The 26,328-nt window shown below is 38.4% G+C and overlaps 1 protein-coding gene across 1 annotated transcript in view; it reads left to right on the top strand.

Annotated features, from left to right (window-relative positions):
• The window catches only part of LOC149226455 (uncharacterized), a 547,178-nt gene that overhangs the window by 87,710 nt on the left and 433,140 nt on the right, over positions 1–26,328 (top strand). Inside the window, exons 3-4 of the mRNA XM_089377496.1 lie at positions 20,548–20,713; positions 20,941–20,993. Of these exons, the coding sequence (XP_089233622.1) occupies positions 20,548–20,713; positions 20,941–20,993 (219 nt within the window). The remainder of the gene's footprint in view (positions 1–20,547; positions 20,714–20,940; positions 20,994–26,328) is intronic.

Here is a 26,328-nt window from a genome sequence, read left to right as displayed (position 1 = left end):
CTCTAGCCTCACCTAGCCTAAATGGCTAGGGTTTCAAGGTTATTAGGCCTCTAGAGGAGCTGTCTAGACCAATGTTCCACCAAGTTTCCTGGATGAGGAGGTGAGGGAGCGGGGATATGCAAGAGCTGCCTATGCAAAAGCTCCCCACCAATTTTTAGGAAACATGGGGGGACGTCGGGGTCTTAAAAACTTATAATATAAAATATAAATCCATGAATCATATAAAATATAAATCGATGAGAAGCTGCATAACGGACTGTAAATCACATTTTCCACATTGAATTTCCATCTTGTACATTCAAACAATTATATTTTCTTGCTGTTTAGAAATATACTAAAAAACTGTTTACATGGCAGGATTCCTCTTCCACTGTCACTCGACATCATCACAAGGAGGTTGTAGAACTATTATTATCGTAGTGTAGAGGCTTTTGGACATGATCTCAATAAAATGGTGGTAAATGCTCAATCTTATTTTGGTAATAATGCTTCAATGACTTTGAAGTTGCAGTGACTAGCAGACAGGTTATCCGAAGTTCTTCTACTTGAGTCTCGACAGTTTTGTAGGAATGATGGAGAAGGCAATTTGAGTTGTAATATTTGTAGATGTTCTTCTTTCTAGTTGAGAAGGTCAACCTCTGTTCCCATTCTTTGAGTTGCTCCCGGGATGTTGAATTTGGCCTTCTAACGAATGAATCTTCCAATTGGTCGAATAAAATATCGACCAAAATTCATTGATGTACATATTCACATACATCAGGGAAATAAAATGAAAATAATCTAACTGCCTGTGTTCCATATTTTGTGCCAGCATGTGTCTTTAATGTTGTAGCACAACACCAGAATTTTTTGACTGATTAAAAGTTCTTGTCTCAATAGACATCCAAAAACGCTTTCTACTTTACATTTGTCTTCATTATGAAGTTTTGTCATGTGCTTTTATGTTTCAGAAACAAGTGGTTTGCTTTGACCATTGTTGCAATTGTAGAAGCGCTGGTAAGGAAAATCAAACTCTGTTGTATAGTTAAGGTGTCACAAGCACATTTAAATAGGAACTCGAAATTCAGTCATTATATTGTTATGCTGGCATGATTTGGACCTATGACCTTCGAAGCATAAAGTAGCCAGAGTGCAGTAGAGATGGAGGTTTCAACGATGTCTAACATCCAGGTCCAGCAACGATGGCGTCAAGCGTCTTGCGTCCACGTTTCGATGGCGTCGACATCTGGCAACAACGATGGCGATGTTAGAAAGTTAGAGTGATGGGCGTCCGTCTTCAACAGTGAAAAAATAAAACCCTTGAGTCTGGAAATAGTCAAAACAATTAAAAAAAATTTAAAATTAATTTAAAAAAAATCATTAAAAAAAATTCGAAATTGGTTAATGGAAACGACCCCCAACGACCCCTTACGACCCTAGATGACCCCCTTTTGCAGAAATGACCCCAAAAATGGAGGAAACGGCCCCTGACAAGTTTCCTTGCGTACCTGGTTTTTCAGGAGCGTGGGGAAACGGCCCCCTCTCGTCCCCAAGTCCCCAGAGCACGGGGGAGCTAGGAAACTCGATCCCCAGGTGTGGGGACACAACCTTGTGGAACACTAGTCTAGACCAAGTGAGCAAGCCGGTCATGAAAGGAGGCGTGATCCAAGGTCTAGAGGTCTAGATCTAACCTTCCCAAGCCTTATTTGCTCAACGTTCAGCCATTAAAGGAAGGCCACGACCCTTGGAGGGTTTCTGGAAGTGATTTTTCATCAAACTTTTGGGCTAATCTTGTTTTGCATGGGTGCCATGTGAGTTTGGAGCCTCTCGAAGGCTGGCCGTAGGCCTTTCGAGGCTTCTTCCTCTATCTGCAACCTTTTTGAGGGCTTTTCCTTGTGGCCGCAACCCTAATAGGGTTTGTTTCCCTTAGCCGCAGACCTTTAGAGGGTTGTTCCTCTTAGCTGTAGGCCTTAGAGGGATTCTAGCCCTAGGCTGCAGGCCTTTTCTCCCTCTCAAAGCCTAACACAAACCTCATTTGGTCCTAATCCCATTAGCGCAGTCCCTTACTGGCTCATATTTGGCTTTGCAATTGATTTTGGCACTATTTTCTTGTGTTTTCAGGCTTAGGGTAAGAAGTTTATTTTCATATCATTTTTGTCATTGATCTATTGTATTTCAAGCTAACACTTTATTTTGCAGACCTACCATTGGTTTGAGGAAGGATTTGAGGGGCTTGAAATCTCACTAGTCCATCAATTAGCCCTGGAAGCCCTAGCCACAGTCATAAGAGGGATGATCTACCATTTGGTGGTTTCTATCAAACTAAAATTGGTGTTGCAGGTGTTTGGAGGGGTTCAAGTGCACATTGGAAGTCCATCTAGCCATTCAACAAGGCCTCTAGGCCTAAGGGTTTGCCTCTTTTCCCTTCTTCTCCTCTCTGTTTTCATAATCAGACCATGACGTAGCTCTTAACAGTGGTATAAAAGCTCAATTTGATCACCTCTTAAAAACCCTAAATTACATCTAAGATATTTCATAAGCCAAACAACATTTATGCTTTTCTATTGATGACATTCTAAGTGTTTCTTGAGGTCTGATATAATTTTTGTAAGGTCTGATATGAGCATATAAAAGTCTGATATATAAAGTAACAGTGGTAAGGAAACATATTGCAAAGTCTTAACAGTCATAAGAACTCATCTCTAAGTCTTGGGAACATTATCTCTCTCTATCTAAGTTAATGGTAAAGTGTTGAAGTGATTGGCTTTATGAAGCTTGTTTATTTTTTAAAATGGTAAAGAGGAATCATTGGAGAGTGCTTCTCTTACATTTCATTAGTGTCCTTTATCCTTGAAGATCACTGTTAGCAATCTCATTTCAAGATAATTGTGCTCTAATTGGCTCTCACCTTCTTCATAACATTCTTAGATCCACCAGAATCTAGCATGCAATTGTGAAGTAATCTGTCATTTATGTCCAAAGTAAGAAAGAATGGCTGATGATTTTCATTAGTCATATAACAATTAATGTCCTTTAACTTAATTTCTTCGTCCTGATGATTATTTCCATCATCTTTCTGTTGAAGCATACCCAAAGCCTTGAAGAAAGATGCCCTTTGAGAAGGAATTTTTAACAGTTCAAGTACTGGAACCGACATCTTGATGTTATTTATCCATGCTGCCCAATCTACTTTTAAAGCAGGTTTATATCTTTCAGAAGGAACTTGCTTATCTTGACTTTGGCCTTTACCTTTTCTTTGATAAGTGTAACCTTTACTTTTGGCAAGCTCTAAAATTTGTTCCTGCGATGGTTTTTCACCATATGCCTGAGTAATGGGGTCCTTTTCTTCATCGAAAGTATTAATGGCGAAGGATGAAGAAATCATGTCTGCACATCGGCCTTCCTTAGAGTCTTCTTGATTTGCTTTGTTATTCTGTTGATTCTTACTTTCTTCCAAGATTCTTCTAGCAAATGCACACGTACTTTCTTCATGGAAACTCTCACAAGGTTTGCAGAAAGGGACAACCTCATCAACCATGTTGGCAGACTCAAGTGGTGTAGGGGGCCTCTGATCACTCGGGGGATTCCTTCTTGGCCATGAATTATTACTATTACTCTTGTTATTGTTGTTATTCTTGGGTGGCACAATCTGCATTCACATTCTTTCTATCTGTATTAATTGATTGTGAATTTCATTTATTTGTTTGGCATGTTCAATCTTCATTTCTCTTACCAATCGGGTTAATTCCTTGATAGTTTCAAATTCTTCCTCTTTAACTTCTTTTCCCTTAGACTTAAGTTGGACTCTTTCATAACCAGGGATTTCTGATTTCCTAGAGGCTTTCTTATCTTTTTCCAATTCCTCAGCCGTGCTTTGGGCAATTGCTAGAGTATTGGGATGAGCATGTCTGATTTCATATTGGGTTTCCACGGGATAAGCTTCAAGGTATTGTTCTAGAATAGTCTTGTCAGGAGGCTTGTAATCCTGAGTCATATCCCTTAGAAGCTTATTGAATCTTTGGTTGAATTCTTCCACCGTTTCATTTTCTTTTTTCTTAATAGTGTTGAATTCTTTAACCAAATATTTTCCTTCTCTTTTGTCCCCATATTTATCTCTGAAAGCATCAAGGAGAGTCTTCAAAGAATCAAAAGCATTATCAACCCTATCTTGAAACCAGTCCAGAGCATCATCTTCTAGAGAAAGCACAAATAACTTCATTCAAACATCTTCATGATTATAATCAGTAGCATGAGCAAATCTGTGGATGAAGCTATTGAATTTCTTTATATGTGCTTCGACATTGATGGCATTATTCCCTTGGAAGAGCGGTAGCTTGCTCATGGTAGATTCATTTGGCAAGTCATGTGGATACCCCTGAATGTTGGTGAAGTTGCAAGGCCTGTAAAAGTCACCCATGATGTCAAGATTTATAGGATGATTGATAAAAAGAAAATGGAGGTCAAGGAGGGCTTCCTGTCCAAGAAAATTTAAACGATCTCTAGAATGTAACTTGTTTAACCGAGCTCTTAGACCTTTTCAGGATTGGGAGCAAGGTTAACCAGACTACCAGGATTCCTTCTAGAGTATGTCCTTGTGAATGGATGAATAAGTGGAGTCGCCACCCAAACAGGAAACCAACCTAAATGTCCAAGTGCTAAATGTGAGAATGAACAAGATGAGAGGATTAGTGAGAGGAAAAATGATAAGGTGATGAGAAAATGAAAAATGATGAGAGAAAGGTGCCAAAAGGTGTGGCGTTGATGGGACAATGAATGAAGAATGAAGGATCACAAGATGATATGATAAAAGAGGATGTCGTGAGGACCAAGGATAGAAAAATCTGTCCTCGACAACGACGCCAAAAATGTTGTCGTTCGGATTGTATAGGCACTGCGACAACTGCTATGGGCGGGGGCTGTCACTCTGATCCCCACCCACTCTGTTCTAGCTGTCTCCCAACAACAGGCTATGGGGGGTAGTCCCTATGGAATGAGGTGAAGGAAAACAAGTTGGAAACCAACTTGTTTGGGAGACATGGATGAGTGGCCTAGTTACTTGGTTAAATTTAGCAAGATTAATGATTAAATTAGATTTTAAGTATGAGACCAGTGCCTTAATGGAGTCACAATTCTTGCTTATGATAAATTAAAAAAGCCAAGTGACCGGATGGACACCCGTTGCTTGAATGATTAAATAAACTATATGACATGCAAGTCATAAGACCTATTTGAGGTGTAGTTATCTTGGTTGATTTTAATTATACGCCTAACCTAAGTATGGCCTTTTCTTAACTATTTGGAAGTTGGGCTCCACGGTAGGTTGTGGGAAGGAGGCCAACAGGAAGCAGGCTAGGACCTGATTAACGATGCCTTCTGTTGTGCTCCTATCACCTGATGCCTCCGGTGCTGCGGAGACTGTGGCTTTGACGACTGCGCGGTCATTCTGTTAACCACCGAGGAGTTGCCAAGCCCTTCAAGCTAGGTGAGAAGGGTTGCCCTCGATTTCTATCAACCTAGCTTATGCTAGGAGGTAAGTTTTAATGAAAACTAGATCTAGGATGCTTATACAACGATGATGAGTGAAATTATCTTGAGTTAGGATTGTTTAAGATACTTAAGTACTTACTGTGAATTTTCTTAAAACAAAGAGTACTTAACAATTATTGAGATAACGATCTTAACAAGATAAATGGTAAAAAAGTACAAGTGCAAACTTTACAAAACTATAAGATGCTAATGTTCGACAAATGCATTCGAATGTGATTTACGCCAAAAAATCTTCTCAAAAAAATCCAATACTTTAGATGAACCAAATTATCTTAATGGAAAATTCAAAGCCCAAATTGAATCACATCAGCAAGATACCAATATGACTAGGAGACTTGCTGCGAAGACAATTATGATATCAAGTGCTTATATGTGAGTGAGCTTATTAGATGTGAACAACACAATGTTAGCCACTTTCACAATATTAATGCTAGGAACAAGTAACAAAATATGAAGATACTTAGGCACCTAAGTCACAGGACACGTCCTCCAAGGTCCCGTGTCCCGTATTTAACGCGTCGGACACGAAAACGGCCCTAAAACGTGTCGAAAACGTTTTTTATTGTGTCCCATAAAACGTAAAACGATATGGGCGTTTTAGTTGTGTCCTACTCCTGGAAAACGAGTATTCGGTGTCTAGAATACGTTGCCCTAACGTTTTTTCTCTGGTTGAATACGTAACCCACGAAATCACTAGTTTAAAGCCCACACAATTATTTTTTCCAAGTTTTTTTTCTATTTTCCTCAGCTGTTTTCCTCAGCCGTCGCTGTATATTCGTCGTGTGGAGCCGAGTGTGGACCGAGTCATCTCCGTGGACTTGTGGAGCTGTTTGGTTGTAGTGTGTGTGAGGTTTAACAACTTGGCAGGCTGTAGCGTTCAGGTAAACCGTGGTCCGTCGTTGTATATTCATCGTGACGTGTTTGCTTACAAAAATTGTGTTCGCTGCTTTAGAAGCGACGCTGGCTCTCACGCAGGTTTTCTTTTAGGTAGCTTGATATCACTCTAGATGGTTCAGTTATTTCTCTATCTTTTTGGTGAATGTGAATGATTATTATTTCTAATGGATTGAATGTGCTATCACTAAAAGACATTTAAGCCTTAAAGAAATGCACTTCGAAAACTTGTGTCAGTCTATCAGACTATTCTTCGAGATGGGCAATTCATAAATGTGGTTTGTAATTATAACTTTGTAATTGCTCGGTCGTAAAACAAAATACATCTTAGAATGGACAGAAGAAGAATTCTTTCCTAATGCTTGCAGCGTGTATGAAGTGTGAATTCAAGTAGTTGCCCATCTTGTCATCTTTTAAGATTTGGGAACTTCTATGGTAATTTTATTTTGCGAGTAATGTATGATTATAATATCATAAAATGCAAACTTCTTGACTTTCTCACCTATAATTCGAGTAAAACAAATTTCTACTTGTGTACTTGTGTATCATCAGATTTAAGATTCGGGCTATAAAAGTGGCATTGAAGGCGGCAGTCATCTTCCCAGTTCTCCTAGATTCATCAAATCTTCCTCAATGAACATTGAATATTCAAGAATCAAGACCAAGCATATCACATTCTAATTTCTAAATAGTAAATTCTGATTCTATTTATTTTTTTAAAATGAACTATGAACTTTGAAGTAATTATATTTTAATTTGATTAGATAAGCTGCAGCCTGCAATTTAATATGGATCAAAAACTATATTTCGGTATATATATATATATATAAAACGTGTCCCTCGTGTCCTGTTTCCGGGTTGCTGCGTTTCGTATTGAATACTCGTATTTACGTGTCCTCCATGTCTCGTGTCATGTGACTTAGTTAGGCACTTTATGTTTCAATGATCTTTTTATGAGTAACAAGTGACTGCTAGGATAACAGTTAAACAAGTTATAGCAGCAGTAAGTAAATATCAATTTATCAATGCTTATGTTTGCTCAATGTCACAAAAATTAACCCAACCACCAAATAACTTGACAAACTTGAAAAATCAGATGTACTAGCCTCTTTAAGATGTATTTTCAGAGATATTCCAGATCTGATATATTTATTTCAGCAATAAATAAATGACAGACCAACAAGCTAGCAATGCCAAAGACAATGCCCAAAATGCCCAAAAATAGTAAAAATTTTACAAACTTGAAAAAATCAAATTTTAGGGCTTTTAGAGGGTATGATTCAGAAAGTTTTAGATCTGATCTATTTATTACAGCAATGAATAACTAACAGATCAACAAGCTAATGAAGCTACAATCAATGCCTAGAACAACAAAAAAATAGGAAAATTTCACTGTAATTGAAAATTTTGAGTTTTTGACCCTTTTTAAGTGTATGCTTCAGAAATTTCAGATCTGAAATTTTCAGTTATGCAGTAAATTCCAGCAAGCATAAAAATAGATCTAGGCTATATCTAGGGTGCCCAAGTGGCCAAAATTCATGAAAATGAAAATTTTACAATTTTAAACAATTTTGACCATGTAGCATGTGATTTTAGAGCTTAATTGTTGTTGATTTAACTGTTGTAATAAAAAAGAGATAAAACTAGGGTTTAGAGGTCAAACCCTAGGCCTCAAGCTTTGTAGAAGCACTTGCCCAAGTGGCCCAAAATTTTTAGATGAAGATGCCACTTGAAAATCGGAATTTTGGAGACCCTACAGCTGCAAAACCACAAAAGAATTAGTCTTAAAAAATTTAGATGAAAGTTTTAGGATAGATTATGGCAAAAGAGGCCAAGGAAAGGGCAATGCTAGGCCAAGGAAGGCCAACGTTGGGGGATAGGTGTTGATTTCTGGTAGCATCGGATGTGCTCTAAGTCTCAAAATTCGCAGGGAGGCTTAGACACATGCATTCTCCAATACCCAGAAATCGTTTTGGGAAATTCCACTCGGAGACAGTTTTATTAAAATAATTAATTATTTTTAATGGGACCCTAAGTCTAAACTTAGGAAATTAAAATAATTAATGGGTATTAATCTAAACTATGGGTGAAACTTTTAGAATAAGATGGAGATCGAGTCCAAATGATCTAAGCCATTGTTTAGAGTCTAATTTGGGACATTGGTTCTCAACTGGAGAACTATAAGGACATTGATGGGCACTTGGAGAACACACATAAAGGGGAGATCAGAAATTCAATTTTCTGAAGCAGAGCAATTGTTAGATAGATTTTCGATAATGATCTTTTGCAGTGAGGGGTAGGGATAGTATCCGAAGGGAACTCTTTCCCGGTCAGAGAATACTCAGCAGAGAAGGCAAAGGGAGATCCAATAGAGGCAGTGAGGGCCAGAGAGGCTGACGCAGAGACACGCAGAGGCAACGTAAAAGTCAAGAGGGAATCCGAAAATTTGTTGAAGGAATCGATTGTAGAAGCCGGAAGCCGGGGTGTGAGACCAGGAGGTGCAAATCAAAGTTCCTGGACAGCAAATCTATCATCTGAAGGGGTGATGCCATCCTCAGAGGGTGTGGCGCTGGGCTGACGCAGTGACTGCGCAGAGGTAGCCAGGGGCAGTTCATTCAGTGGCTGGATCAACTAGGATTTCCAATGATAGTGTGAGGTAACCTCACTTATCTCTCTGTTAGTGATATTCTTTGTAACTGGATTGTCGGGAAGGCATCCAAAGATTGTATTCAGAAATTACTACTGCTTAATAATACAAACCCTCAATTGCTGCACTAGTTTTCCCACATTGGTTTTTTCCGGGGACATTTGTCCAAAAATAACTATGTAGATGTGTGTTGTATTTCTTCCTTGTTCAGTTTCTTATTTCCGCATTTTATTTAAATGGTGAAGGCTGCAGTGTATTCGTTTCAGTGTTTACTGTAGGAAACAATAAATAATTTGGTTCAGTAATTAACAAATAGGAGAAACGTAATTAGTTGCTGAAATAGGAATTTGGGCATCCAAATTTTCACAATAAGGAGGCCAGAATGATAGATAGGGGGCTGAAATGGCAAGAGAAGGCTAGAAAAGGTCAATGCTAGAGGAGGAAGAGGCCCAAGGGCTTGACGCTGGGGCAAAGGAGGCTCAACAAGGAGGATGCTGAGGGTTTGAGGGGCTAAAAAACCACGAAAAGCCCTCTAGGGTTGTCGTCTAACCTTCCAGAGGGAGGCCGAGGCCAAAAAAGGCCACGACTAGCCCTAAAAAGGGCTTAAACCCTTTGCATAAGGGAGAAGGGAGGAGGTTGAGGCCTCTAGGCCTCATGGCCAGCCTCAGAGAGGCTTAAAGCTTGGACGCAGGGGTTAGAAGGTGATGCAGGGAGGAGAGAGGCTGACGTTGGCCTTGGAGGGGCCAGATCTGGTCTTGGGAGGGCTAAAAAGGAAAACCCTTGTCTCGATTTTTTTCTCCTCTAGATCTGAATTTTGCTACAAAATATTCAATGAATAGCCCTGCAAAAAATTTCAAAAGACTAGATTTTACCCTCAAGGGCCTAGATCTAGCTCTTCTTCAACTTGATCCCTTGATCCAACTTGCAAAAATGAAAATACAACACCCAAACCCTAAATATATACAAAAATACTTAAAACCCCAAAACCCAAGTTAGAAAAAATAATTTACAAATTATATCTACAAAATTATTCACAAGATTTACAAATATACAAGGATTTTGAAAATTTTAAAATTTTTGAGAAATTTATTTTTTGTGAGTTTTTCCTTTGAAGAATGACTAAAAATACTTTAGAAACCCCAATGTATATTATAGCTTTAGCGAAGATTTAATCCACCATATAAATATTTGGAATCCAAACAATAGTGATTTTTGCCCAAGTTTGTGAATTTGAAGGCCAAGGACTGAAGTACTTGCAAGCACTATGAATTTATCTCAAAAATAATTTGTTAGATCACATGGGGAATCAAACCACCTAAGATTAGCCCAAAACTATCAATAGTATGGTTTTATCTCCATCTAATGAAAAAAAATCTTACCAATATTCAACACAACATAGAGATGCTCGTAGTTAGCACATACCACAAATCAATAAGCAAGAACACCTTGAATTGCACCCCAAAGTCTTTATTATGATTGAAAAAATAGTTCCCAGTGGGACAATAGTTACAAAGTTGCTTCAACAACAATTTTCTAGCCAGAGATCAAGATGCTAGAGACTCAAATGACTCTAATTTATAGATTTATCCTCCAAGTGGAAAAATAATGGCTAGTTTCTTTGATCCTTGTCAAAATAATCTTGGCCATTGATAAACACTTCAAGATCTTTTAATCTTGACCCTTGATTTTTATTTTTTATTTTTGAGAAATTTTAGAATTTATCATTTAATTCCATTTTTATTATAGCTCAAATTTAATTATTTTGAGCTAATTTCCTCAAAAAATTGACTTTGACTTAACCACCAAGGCCCAAAGGTCCAAATTTTCTTGAAATATACAATATTCCCTCGGCGAAAGACATTTAAAAATTGATTCCTTTAGGACCCACGAATTTTTCCACTTGGAGAATTAGTTTTCCTAAAACAATTTAATTTTGACTCTATTAATTAATTTTATGGCTTAGGATTTAATTTTATTTTGCCAGAAAAATTAAATGATTTACACGAGGGGATTTAATTATTTTTCCACACTCTAATACATAAGATTTTACATTTACAACCTTTAAGGGGGGATACACATTTGGCCTAGACCATCAAGACACACAACCCATTTGCGACACAATATGATCTAGTAGACCAAGTGATTTGTAATAAAATAATTAAGCTAACTAGTTTAAATTATTCCCAAATCACTTTTACATCAGACTTGGCTAAAAACACTAGAACTCACCTAAGATTTCGATAATAAATTTCACCTTAGCTTTGGGCTTTAAGCTCGAGGGAAAAAACTCTTGTGATTAGTTGTGTCTAGAAACACAGGTAATTGACGAGGCTAAAAAACCTCTTAGGATGAAATTCGTCATCAAAATTATAGGCTTACCTAGGTTGTTACATATACTCAAGGTCTTACTAAGATCATTTACATTATATAACTTGCAGAATGGCTTTACAATGACATGTAGGCTGTTGATAGATGACCTTATCTTGTTGAAAATGTTTTGCACTTCCGCTTCCTTGGAAGTTTGACAAAGTGTGTACAACAGGCTACATAACCAGAATATCGTTTGGGCTTTTTGCTTTCCCTAAATGTGCCTTGAGTTGCTCCATGACCTTCTGCATCAAGTAGTGTTGACTTTAACCAATTAGGTCTCTGTTACGAATATAAATTATATAAAATTAAATAAATATAAATAAATGTAAACACTAAATAATCAAGTAACGATTATGTTAAGAACTCATTAGTTAAGTGAATAGGCATGTCTAAAAGACATGCCCAATCGTGAAGGAACACTTGCCTAGTATATATGTGGGTCCTCATTGTAACATTTTACATCCTTGTAAATTTTTTTATATAATAAATTATTATTGCAAATACCTCTTATGTATTTTTACATTAAAGTCAACAAGCTATAAGTTTTGTTGCTTCAGTGGTATCAGAGCCATGCAAGACTTTGAACATTATCCGCCGCACAATATAACCATGCGAGTCCTTGAACATTGTTCACCGCACAATATGCCGTTACGTTTATGTCGTGAATTCATTGAGAAATTTAGTAAAATTCAAGAAAAACATTAGCAATGGGAAAAATCATATGCAGAAGTTAAAGCACGTCTAAAGGAAATTGATAATAAGGAAGATGATAGTGATGGAGAAACGAAACAAAGTGAAGCAAGGGAAGAAGATTTTGATCAGAATGATAATAATGAGAATGAAGATGCAATAGATAATGATGAATATGAAAATGATGTCAATGAAGATTATGTTGATCAAGATGAAGATCCAAATGAAGATGATGTAGATGAGGATTATGTAGATCAAGATGATGATCCAGTAATTTTTGATGCAGAATCAAGAAGGTTAAATGAAAACTTAAATTCCAAGGATGCTGAGTATGGCAGTAATGATGAAATCATAAAAAATTAGAAGCAAGCAAGGACACATACAACAACCTCCCACTCTGTGATTTTTCTTCACGAAGGTCTATGCAAACTGGGGGGCTCTTTCCTATTGTCTCTCCTTACCGGCGTGCACACAAGATTTCATTGATGCAGAACAAGATGTCGAGCACAATCAGTGAAGACATGACCATCCAATGTCCAAGGCTACGCACTTTATTGCTGCGGAAGAATGAAGGTATCACATCAATTTCTGAATCCTTTTTTAACAAGTTGAGATATCTGGTTGTCTTAGATTTAAGTGAAACTGCCATCGGGTCATTACCCAAATCTATTGGGGATTTAAAGAGCTTAAAGTTCCTGAATTTGTCCAAAACAAAGATACAAAAGCTTCCTAGATCCTTGAGTGGTCTCCGAAACCTCTAGTTTCTGGATGTTAGTCAGTGCGAGAATCTAGAAATGTTGCATTCAGGGATATGTGACCATAAAAATATGCTACATATCAATGCCAAGGGGTGCAAAAGGTTGGAGTGGTTGCCTGCTGGGATATCAGAACTCCGCTCTTTAAGGACGTTGAAGTTGGGAGACTTTGCAGTGAAAAGGAAAAACACAGGCAATGCATTTCAACTCACGGATGTCAAAAATTTGACTGCCCTGCAACACTTATCATTAGCATTTAACCAGGAATCAATATCAACATATTTCCCCGAGTTAAAAATATGGTGGGACCTGACAAAGATGAGGACGCTCTCCTTGGAATATGTTCCTTCATCTGCATCTGATTAGTGCTGCAGTATTCCAAAGGGCATGTGTCTGAAATACATGGAAAATCTTGAAATCCTTTGGTTACGTAGATGTAGGTTGCTGTCACCTGAACCTGAACGTGATTGGATTTCTCAGCTTCGAAAACTCAGGGTGCTGGTGTTGGATGGAGATGACAGCATTGGGGCAAATCATTTTAAAGCCCTCCAAAATATTCCTAACCTGAAAATGCTACGCTTGTCAAACAATGAAAGCTGTGAAGAGATTCCACGGGAATTGGGACAACCTAATGCATTTTCTCGACTGAAAAAACTCGAAACAGAAAATTTTAAGGGTTTGAAATCCTTTCCATCCATAGAAGATAAAGCATTGCCCAAGTTAAAGCAACTGATAATCAGAAATTGCAACCAACTGAATAGTGGCCTCTCAGGATTACAGCGACTCCCTAATCTTGAGAAACTGGAGATGGACCAACGCTTGCTGGTGGAACTAGAGAAAGTCGACTCATGGAAAATTTTGAAACGCAAAATTAAGATCAAAGCAATAGCAACATCAGAACCAGCGTCATCTTTACCTGACATAGAAGCGTTGGAATTGGAAGGGGAAGCAGAACTAGAATCTGAAGGAACCAACGTCATCTTTACCTGACATAGAAGCGTTGGAATTGGAAGGGGAAGTAGAACCAGAATTTGAAGGGAAAGCAACATTGGAATTGGAGCTGGAGCCGCAACTGAACAAGAACAACCTCCAGCTCAACCTTATATTGCCGATTCTCATTCTCGTCTTTCATTCCCCGACCAATCCACGCCACTGTGCCAAACACTGATCGTTTCCCCTCCATCGTCTGTCGCCATCCTTCACTAGGTCCCGACACTGCTCTGCATGTTGAAAAGTGTAACTAGGTTCGGTATTCATAATGACATGTATTTGTGACTTTTGTAAATGATGTAATGAAGAAAATAAAATTATTATTGTAATCCTTGCTTCATGGGTTTCATCAGCAAGTGATTTTATTTTAGATGGCTCCCATTGAGAGCCCTAGGATTGGTCATTAAAAGTCAAAGAGTCTATGTCGTGTATGAAAAACCCTTCTTGGGGATATAAGAATGTATTTGAGTCTATAATATGTCTAGAAAGCCTTCCAATGACAAGCACCAATACTCCTCTTGATGTCGGCCTAAATATGCATAAGAAAATCATGCTGGCTCAACTTATATAAAGACACATCTCTTCATAAGTACATGTCGGCTGAATAGGTCGGACAAACCACTATATATACCCACCTCGGCCTATTCCACAATCAAGAAATTTCGCATCTCTCTTTGTAATTTTCGGATGGGTAAAAACAGAGAGAAGGTTCGGATCTCCAGTGCAGACTTCACATACCTCTGAAGTTTTCGGTGATGATGAACAGTGAACAGAAGTCAGACATCTTTGTGATTCAGATGTGAGAACAAAACTCGGTCTAAGATACAGAGGCAGAGTTTGGGTGACTAGGGAATTCAGATCCCTCTACAGTTCGTATTTCAGTGGCAATGAAGAAGATGAGACAGTTCGTAGTGCATCACAGTCATACATTTCGGTGCTATGAAGGACATGACAGCGAGAAGAAGATCTTGAAGACAGTGATGAGAAGGTCTTGATAAGATAGTGATGTGAAGACAATGTCTTGATGCAAAGAAGGTCGAAGCGAAGGAAGAATCAAGAAGAAGAAAAGACAGTCAAGAGAATCAGTGTCTTGGTCTTGGAGTGGCTAATAGGTCAAGGGTCTTGGTCTTGGTATTCGTCAATTGGAATCTCTATAAGAAGAATTTGTGCGGGTTTTCCTCTCAAGAGTGAGGTTTTGGCCCTGGGTCATAACCTACATGCTGCATCTCTTGTCTATTTATGTTCATGCATTGGTTACGCTTTGATGAAGAAGAACATTAATAATCTAACATGAAGATCCTAATCTAAACAAGTAAAAAGCATTCATAAACAATCACTAAGCGAAGAGAAATCACCTAATGCTAATACCCTAGATTTCTCAACATGGTATTAGAGCTAAGGTGTTGAAGTCAAAAGAAGGGCATCTATTCAAAGAAACACTCAAGGATCGAGTTTCAAGAAAGGCATCAAAGGAAGTCGAAGGTTATCAAAGCAAAAGATCAAGATCTACATTGAAGAATCAAACCCTAGATCGAAGAGGCAGAGTACGATAGCAAAAGTTTTGGATCCTATAGTCATCATCAAAAGACCACAAAGACCCTCATCAAGTTATATACAACGCAAGGTAGCTCGAAGTGCTTTAAACTTGAAGATTACATCATCTTGGAGAGGACAGTGATGAATTTGGACTCCTAGTCACACAACAGTTTGGATCTTTGTGCTCTGTGTTGATGGATAGTTTCAGATGTCATATCATAGTATACAATTCGAACTAAACAAAAGTGATAATGAGGGTTTGTTAGGGTAAAGCTCGGATGTCCACAGTGAAAGAAGTTCTGATATGTCTCTCTATACTTTCGGCTAGATGATGTATAGAAGCCATCTTGCTAATGCTGCAGAAAGGAAAGTTTGGTGTCAAGATAGTAATATAGTGCCATCTCAAGTGTGTCAACAGTTTGTTGCTATCATATTATACTTAGAAAGGAAATGATCTCAATGCGTAAGAAGAACCGAAAGGAGGAAGGAGAAGATAATCAAGAGAGCTAGATCTAAGGGCATTGTGATTATGTTAATTTTAGATAACAATGGTATGTTCTATGCTTAAGAGCAATTTACTTCAATTTTTCTTATTAGCCCAATATCAATATCCAGATTATCAATCACATTAACATGACAGTAAATGCAGATAGAACATAAATAAAAAGCAGAAGACAAGCGAAGACAAGAGGACACAATATTTGGCAGATGCCAGGGAAAAACCCCAATGTGGGGAAACCCTTTGATCAAGTTTTCTTATTATTCTTCAAAATTTCAGCAGAGAGAGTACAATATACAAAATTCACTTTCCCAATCACAGTCAAATCTCTCCAGTCAAACTGCAGTCAACACGATGCCCTAACCGAAAAGTCAATGTTGGTCAACTTGGCAGAATTACACCTCCAAATCAGCTCGGTCAAACAAAGTCAATTCGGCCTCCAAGGATGGTCTGAATCAACCCAAAACAGTCTTGAAAATATTAGTCAAACTCAGTCAACATAGAGTCAAACCTACGGTCAACGCTGGTCAAAGAGCTCAAAATACCTCGATTTCTATGCCTAGAAATGCGGCCTGCCCAAACAAAATTTTCTCCAAGAAAATCGCAGTCAAACAAGGTCAACTGCTGCCCAGTCAACGCTGGTCAACCCTTCTGCAATTCGGTCAATGCATAAAACAGAAAATAACAGACTTGTCCTTCGCACATGTGGAGGACAGAGGTTGCCTAGAAATCCATACACCCAATCAGATGAGGAGAGAGAGAGATATGTGAGTGATGAATGATGTCCAAATGGGGTAGATGCACCTTCTATTTATATGCAACGTTGAGGATGAAAAGACATGTCTTTTGTGCTTCTGAGCCTACATTAGTTTGCTGGCCGACCTTGACAATTTGTCCATAAACAAAATAAATTCATAATTCCATTTGTACATGTTAGAATGAGATGATCTTTAGATCAATCCCACACCTCTCGGAAAGAGGAAATCAATAAAAATATCAGCTTCATCATATGAGCTGTCCAAGGTGGAGTTTGGCCTTAGTTGCGAAATTTAACGCTCCCTCTCAACTAGGAAGAACTCCACCTGCCAAATCATTGTCAATAAATATCAAGTGGTGTTTAATAATCATACTTGCGTATTAATTTTAACCAAGTTGCTTGGCCATTCAATTGTCTCCTTTACTTGTTGGTTTCCAACAAGTAGTTTATCTCTTCATTCACAGGGACTGCCCCCCTTAGTCTGTAATTAGGAGACAACTTAAATGGCGAGTGCTGAGATCAGAGTGACAACCCCCGCCCTAAGCGTTGTCGCATTCTTTTGTACAAACTACAAATTGGGCGACAACAAAATTCAACATATATAAATTTGAATATATATAAGTGTGTGTGTGTGTGTGTGGAAAGTAAAATTCAATTAAGGTTTAAACACATATGGCAGGCTAAAAAACACATATTTACACATCTATTTGTTGTTACAGCCTACACTGAAAGGTACATCTGAAAAACACATTGACATATATACACAATTGTTACAACCTACACTGAAAGGTACATCTAAAAAACACATTAACATATATACACAATTGTTACAACCTACAGGGTACATTGCATTTATTGATTGTAATTTTATATCATTGGTAAATACTAAAATCACCACAAAATTTGCAATTTTGGAAAGTGCTAAGACCTAAGGTTGTATGTCTCCCTTTAATTTTCCTTATATTGTTTTACTTATTACATTTCCAAGTATTTTGAAGCTAATTACAGGTTTTGGAAATAATCCACAACAATTGGAAGTGATTGGAGGCAAACCCTTGCCTTGGGATTAATGTTGCACGAACTGGGGACGAAGAGGGGATGTTTTTTGGAAGTGGGGACGCAGAAGCGTCATTTTCCAAAAATCTAGGAAGTGAAGCGTCTGCTATATATATATATATATATTTTATTTTTTTTTTATTTTTTTGCATTTATACTCAAAACAAACATCCCAAATACCAAATTAGTTGTAGAAGACATGAAAACATGCATATTTTTGCATAAATCAAGATAGATATAACATCCATTGTACATTAATGATTAATTATTCGAGCATCAACCATTTAGATGCATCAACCATCTAGAATCTAGATTCTTCTCCTCTTGTCTAGCCTTTGCCTCTACCTCGATTGTCTAGGGATATTAGTCAACATTGCCCAATTTTGATCAAACTACCTAATTCAAGACTTAAAATATGGTAGAAAAAGCTTAACATGCTTGATCGATGATTTTGACTTGATTGAAAGGTAATTTTTTGCTAAGGGCGTGCCGCGCGACAAAGGAGTTCAACAATTAACACCACCAACACTAGGGTACATATAGGGCTTCGTGCTCTTGATTAAATGCTAATCGCATACCTTCATACTTGATATAATCTAATGAAATGCCACAATCCCATTGATCGTGAATTCCTGAAAATTGTTAAGTCTGCTGAATTTTGAATAGGATAAGAAATTCTATTTTCTCCATATGAAGTCCAATGAGGCTGGAACCACTCTCAAACATCCTGAGTCATTTCAAGGTAGTGTTAAAAATTTAAGTAAAAGGATGAAAATGAAAAATAAAGGAGAATGTCACTTTTACTTTAAGAATTTAATATTACCATGAGGGACCATCTGCTATATTTATATTTTTTTATATTTTTTTTTGCCTTCATTCCTCACCCTAACCCAAGGTGGACCCACCCCCTACAAGCAAACTCACCTAAAATAAAAAAAAAGATTTTCTAAACAGCACGACACTTTTTCGGAATCGTACGGAAGCGTACGCTTTGCCCTCCGAAGTGCCACGCTTTGTACTGCCGAAGCGCCGTACGAAGTGTGCTTTGGAGGAAAGCTTCTGAAATTTCCAGGAAGCGTCCAAAACAGGTGGAAGTGTGCTTCCGGGGACGCTTTCTGGATGCATCTGCACGGGATGCGCTTCGGGCCTTGGAATCAGGGGGGACGCTTCCTGCAACATTGCTTGGGATACATGAAAACCAAGATAAAATCTTTTGTATCTACTGAAATTGATCTAAAGAGGTTTTTCTTTGACTAATTGTTACTATTAGGTCATATATTGGCTTTCCAAAAAGGTTTGCAGATTTGATCATTGTTTTTGGCCAGGTCAATTTTCAACCCTCAATGGTGGGCTTATTTTTGGGTAGTTGTATTGCATATTTAATATCTTTCATACTATTTATCCAAGATTAGTGTTCATGTGCTCATTGGAAAACTCTTTGATAGTACTAACATTTCCAATAAAGTCCTTTGAGTTTCGGGTTCACTAAGGACTATTTTAGGCCCCTGAAGTGGCCCTATGGATGTTGGCCTGCTGCACTCATAAGAAATATTAAAGTTATGGGTATGAACAACAAACATTTTGTCTTATTATAGCCATATAAAACAGGTGTAACAACTCTATTTTATTTTTTTATTGTGGTAAGAGGCTACTATACTCAATTTGTGGTGTTTCAACTTTCAAGCTCATTTTCTTAGCATATTGAGTATTTTCTTATCACTGAGCTGCAATATTAATTTGTTGTTACATCATAAATCAGATGAGACTTTGGTCATTTAACTAATTCCTACCTCTTCCATATATTTCCTTTAGGCAATGATCTATCATTTCTTTGTTGAGTTGCTGTGTAGAGATACCGACTGTGGCATTTAGTGGAGTTGGCCTTAAGCGAGAGGAATACATTGAGGTGACATTGGACATACTCCTAATAGTGCTTATTGTGTAGCAGTATTGGTTGAACCTTCCCAATGCTGCTAATTTGTGCAATAATACCTTGCATGGCTGCTTTGACCCATGTGGGTGAACCGTGCAACATGTCACTTTTTAGGGGACTTGAACCATAGTGGGGTCATTAACATCACTCTTTTAACAACTTGACAAACCCCTTGTGACATATTGTAATGTAGTTAACATTGGTGTTATATAATGAAGTGACTTAAGTATAATAAACTTATAAAGTTACATGCCATGAATAAGATTAAGGCATAAAGTGTTACTTAGGCTAAGTTATGTCATAAATAAGTAATAGGTGGTTGTAAGCGATATTGTCCCTCTCCGAAGACATCTCTATGTATTGACTTTCAAACATGTTTGAATGATCTCTCTTTCCTCTCACTGCAAATATTTTATGTATGTGTTGATGTGCAACTTAAATAATTATTTTTCATTAAGTAGCCCTTTTTTGATTTCATCAGAAAGTTTACAAGAGATAGATGCTTGGACCACAATATCTACTATTATTGTATTATGGTCATCACAATTTTTAAACTGAGCACTATATGAATATTGGGCAACGTATATATGTGTGTTATTTTACAACATAATGATTTTTGTGTAATATGCCTTGAGATTAATCGTAGTCTTTGTATTAAACAAACTTGTTTCCCATGACCATGATTTGGCAATTGAAAAGAGAAATGCAGACAAATGATTTGTTTTTAAAATAATATCAAGGGAAAGTAGTAATACTCTAGGTATTATGTCTTTAGCTAGCTTGTACTTTGTAAGAATTTTTATTTTTTGTCTAAATTGGCAGTTCACAGTCTACATGTTAAGGTATGCAAAATTCAATTCAATATGGTAGCTAACCTTTTGCTGTCTTTTAAAGGTGTCTGTGGCATTTGCATCTGTGGTTATGAAAACCAAATTTGACAACGCTGTTAAATCAAATAGATATAGCTTGAGAAAGAAAACCACTGAAATTGAGTCCGAGGACGTCATGGGAGAAATTCTTAAAGAAACAATGCTAAATCTTGGTCCAACTTTTGTAAAAGGTGGGTAATTTTCCTTTTCCTCTTTCAAAAACACATACTGTAGAATAAATGTTTGTCTTTTGGAATGCACACTGTTATTTCAAACCTCTTTTTTTTAACTGACATTTAAAATTATCTCATTTTTTCACAATAATATGCCATTACTTGATGATTTTCATATATTATCTTTGAAGCTCTAGGATCTATAATAATATAACTAAAACTTCATAACTGACCTGTTAATGCAGTTGGCCAGTCTATTTCTACAAGGCCAGATTTAATAGGTCAGGAAATTTGTAAGGTATGTTATTCACTTTATGTTGGACAGGAATCCGTCCTTTAATTAGCTATGTTTTGTAATTTATTTGAGAAACACAACTATTGAAATTCTCTGTAGCAGAAGCAATTTGTTTTTGGTGTGCATATTGTTGGAGAATCTAGTAGGGTAGCTAATCAAACAATTCTCCATATCCTTAATAATTACTTGTGAACTTTAGTTAGATTCTTTGTGTTCTTTATTAATAATTTAAATTCTCTTCATCAAATAATTATCAAGAGCATAAACCATAAAGATCATAAAAGACAGGACACAAAATATAGGATCCAAGCCAGGGAAAAACCCCTCCAAGGGGAACACCCAAAATAATATCTTCTCTTCTTATAGAATCTGATCAAATGAGAAAATCAAGACTCAAAGACCAAAGTCAAACCTCCTCCAAGCACCAAGACAGCCCTCCAAAGATTCCTTCTTCAACGAGTCAAAGTCAACTTAAGTCAGGCCTTTCCAATCTGCTTCAAACTCAGATTTTGGCCCCCTGCATCAGAATCTTGCACCCCTGCATCAGAATCTTGGCCTCCTGCAACAGACCTGTAACTTTGGCCTCCCTGTAATTCTGAAATTTCACACGTGTGAGCTTTTCTAGCACAAATATCTTTCTCTTAGGACTTCGCTTTCTTCCTCCCTTAACCTTGACTTCTTTCTTCGCCATTCTTGCTTATTTGCGCTCCTTCTTCAAGAAATCGAACTGCAAAAGTGTGCCACCAAATGAATCGAAGTCTCCTTATATATATGCTTCTCATGAGGTCAAATTAGGCCTCTCTAGGCCGACTTGTGCTTGGAGGTATTTTTAACTTTCTAGACACAAAACTAAATTATTCTTCATGTTACAGCTTGTCCAAATGGGTCTTATACAAATGATATTTTTTTTTGTAAGTAAAAGTGGTGCCATTCTTTTCTATTTATACTTGTCAAGGAAACCAGGTATATCGTTCTGGTGGCCTCAACCTGCCCCGAAGGGAAACCAGGTCTGTTGGCCACCTTAATTTGCTATACGCGTTCCAAAAACAAAACTTTACAAGTCTTTCCATATTAGCTATGTGCACTATACAACAAAAACTACTTATTAAACTACTAGTTCGCATGCAACTGTAAAAAGGAAGGATTCAAAACAACTCTAACAAATCCACAAGAAGCTCATTCCTTTCTGGTTCCCATGTGCTGGTCCGTATCCATAGGAATATTCATATGTTCTTCCTGGCTAGGGCCGCTTCCTGCCATCCTTGACAGTAATTGAGACATCTCTTCCAGCTTATTATTCTGGTTGATCATGATGACTTGGAAATTCTTCATTTCCTTCTGCAAGTTTGGCACCCCATTGGCGATTTCCGCCATTTCCTTTGCAACCTGTTCTAGAGCTTTTGCCAGAAGGCGTTTTAGGACCCAGTAAATGTGCAAAGACTGTCTGTACAGGGTCAGCCTTCCTCTTGTGTTCCCTGGATCGATCACCATTTCTGCCCATTCTTCTGTCTCTGAAGCAGACTATTCCTCTAAAACGCTGGATTCCATATTTTGGATGATCCTTCGAATATCTTCATCTGTGCCTTCCTGGTAGGCACGAGCCGCTTCCTGGACCGCTGACAGGGTCGATCTTCTGCCTCTACGTTGGTTATCTACTGCTTCTGCTGACCTGCCACCCGGGTTCCCCTGCCTTGGGCGGCCCCGGCCTCCACGGCCTCTTCCCCGACCCGGTCGCGCCATCCCTTTTCCTGCCCTCACCCGAAGATGCAGACCACCCTGATGGTTTCTCCTGGCTGTGGCCCGATCAGCTCCTCCTTCTCCCCGTTCAGAATGAGCTTACCTTTACCCACCACCGTCTTCATATAATGGTTTTTCATTACCTCCCTTGCTCTGTCACTATCGCCGCCACTCCTGCTACTCATTTGCGCTCCACCACCTCCACTTCGGTTTCTTGAAACTTGAGCTGTCCGAATACTCATTGATTTTGTTCGAAGGGCTGCCTCTTTCTTGTTGTCACATCCGGCCACCCTCCCTTTGCAATGATTACTCCTGTCGTTCTTACCTACCCTCTTCCTCATCCCGATCGGGAGCTTATACAAATGATATTGACTCTCTTGAATCGTGACATTTATTTTTATGACATGACAGACCTTAGAAGAATGAACAACCTGCTTAACCTAGATGACCAATCAAAAGAAGCATGAAACCCATGTTTGAAAATAATAATTATTTTTCTTTCTTCTTTTGCTTATAACATAAGATATACATAATGTCATGAGTACAATGCCAATTATGAAGACTGAAAGTAGGGAGGTATTCATAATTGTACAACCGGTACATGGATATTCTCAAACTAAAGAGTTCTCATAAGAAGTGTCGGATTGGTAAGCCACGTTTAAGCATCAACATCATAACCAACATTGTCAACATAGTAAGGCCTTGACAAGCTCTATTTATATTAGAGCATAATGTTGGGAGGCTTTATGTGAGACACCACACTACCTCCCAAGGTACATATCCCATCCAGATGTTCACTGTTGAATTTCCACGACCTTGGGTCTAGGTTAGAGTCTTAAAATCCCTGACACTACCAAACCAAGAATCTCAACCATAAACTACTTTGCACAGCAGAAATATAAAACAATAAATCACATATGCACAATATACACAGTTTTAAACAAAATTGTACAATATGTACAATCCCAATCTTCGTTATATTAAACAAACTGAGTAATACAACAGTCTATGGTTTACAAGATACAATGACAATCTTTGCTGCAACTTCTATGTCGTATCTCGTCCTGTCGGTCCTTCGCTTCCATATTGCTCACTAGTAGTGCCTTAGTCCATCAAGGCATCTACACTTCAAGACTCCAAGAGGGCTGTCTCCTATCACTGCTGCAAGTCACATCTGCTGCAATGAACATGGGCTCATCAACTGCTCTCTGGGTAGGCCCAATTCCTGAGCTCCAATCTGCTACGCTAGCAACAATTTTCGTCCATCAAAGTGTTGCACTTTGGCTGCAATACTTCACCCAATATCGCACCAACAACGTCCTTCTTGTTTGTTTCTCTTGGGCTACTTTGGGTAGCCAACACATTGCCCTCCAACAATCCTATGACACCCAATCTCGTCACTGTCGATTTCTGCTTCTAAGATGACATTTCACTACCATGGAATGTCATCTACATGGCACCAATAGGCTGCACAAACATCTGATCCAATTCTAGTCACCAAACTATGACCCAACACAAGTTCAACTGCTGCAACAAGTTTTTTTTTGCTGTTGTCATCATGATGACTGGTTAGGGCACCAAACACTACTGTAACAATCCTCCAACAGTCATCAAAACAACCTTTAATCTCTGTGATATTACCTCGCAGGACAACTCCTTGGTTATGCTATTGATCTGGGCATATATAAGCCCTCAAACACCCCTACGCAATCATTGACTATGGTGTTATGGCCTATGGCCTAACACACAGTCTTCCTGTAGCTTCCAAGCAGCATAAACCTTGTTCCTTGTCCTCCAACGATACCCCAACAAACCTGTTCCTTAGCTCCTCTAACTCGTCCCTCCTACAAGAAGAAAACAACCCCATGCAGTCACAAAAGGATGCCCAAACAGTCCCTTAACTCCTCGCTGGTTTGCTTCTATTCCTACGTCCAAATAGTAGTAACCCTCCACACTTTCATGCTGGAATGTCTCCTATCTGCGGCCCAATCAAAGGAAGATATGCCGAGTTTCTCAAGCTCTCTTTCAGCCTTGCGTTGCACCCAAGAAAAACACCCAAACAACAACCCAAACAACCCTAGATTCCCACGCTGTCACCTACAACAAACTTGAAATCCTCACACTGCTCCTAGGGCTTCTCCACACTGTCTTTAAGTCTCCTTCTTCACCGAAATTTCAGAGGATGTATTGCCCTTGATGGATGTTTCAAATGATTCCATATCACTTCATATTTATACACATATGAAGGCTCAACGTCACATTTGAAGTGACACATCCATTGGCTCTCACGTCGGCCTACTTGACAACCAATAATTACCTAGTCAACTTCAAAAATTCATATCTCTCTAACGACAACTCAGATTTAGACGATTCTCGATGCGTTGGAATCTTATCCTCGAGCACTATCACCCTCATTCATCACATGTGGTAAATCCATCATCGTTTTGCCCCAAATCTCGATGGGTTCCAAAACCCCATACTTGGGTTCTAAGCCCTTGGGTTCTAAGCCCTCAATGAGATATTTGCTCCAGTTGCCTGATATACCTCTATCCGTTCATTTATAGCTCTTGCTGCCTCTCAAGGATGGAGCCCGTTACCACTCAAACCAATAGGGGATGTAAAGACGTTCCTAGCAGGGAAACTGCTAGGTCAAGGGAAACTGTGGAGGCTTAGCCCACTATCACCATAGCTAAGTTTCCCTGCTCTTTACGGACTTTCACTGATGGGAAGAGTCTCGGTAGTGTAGGGATTCGTTGATAAAGTATATGTCAATGGATACGTGAGAAGCTAAGTCACCTAACACGGGGATTTGGGATTCGTAGGATATGGGGATTCGAGAGTCGGATTCGGAAACGTTGACGCCCCGGAACAGGACACGTAGGATTCGTTATGTATATATATATATATATATATATATCAAAAATTAGATATTTCTTAAACAAATTCTCATTAATGATACAGATTCATTGATTTCAAACATAGAACTTCATCTAGATGTTAGTTTTACTGCTTACAAAGTAAGTTAGTAACATTATAGCATACATAGTACATACAAAATTCAAATACATGTCACATAAATCATGATTCATAAATGAAAGACAACTTACAAGATAGTAAGATAAAGACACTGACCACTGTAGTTTTCTCATTAAGTCATCAAATCAAAATGTGTTACATAGGTAGTGCAATGCCAATGGAAAATAGAAGTAGAAAATATAAAACAACTACAGGTATACAAGCCTCAAGGCAATAGGTATCCCATGACTCATGAGTTATCAATCCTCATAGTCATCATCAGAATCAACATCAATGTCCTGATGATCATGGTCACCACTGCTTTCCTCTGCATCCTCCTCCTCCCTTGTATCCATAGTCGCCTCTACATTTGCTGGTGTGGAGGATGACCCCTCTAAAATATCACCGTCATCAAATCTAACAAGCTCTAGCACTGGATCATTGAGATCCATGTTGGCCAATGCCAACTCAACATTGCTGTCCAGACCCATATCATCAGGAAAGACATCCCACATCTTTGTCTTTCCCCTCAACCACTCTTCCCTTTGCCTGTAAATAAGACGAAGGTTGGTGTGCACATACACCA

Source organism: Pinus tabuliformis, chromosome J, assembly GCF_031772625.1.
Source record: "Pinus tabuliformis cultivar Carrire ecotype Pingquan chromosome J, CPIR1, whole genome shotgun sequence".
In the NCBI taxonomy this organism is placed as follows: domain Eukaryota; kingdom Viridiplantae; phylum Streptophyta; class Pinopsida; order Pinales; family Pinaceae; genus Pinus; species Pinus tabuliformis.
This window is presented reverse-complemented; position numbering and strand designations above follow the sequence as displayed.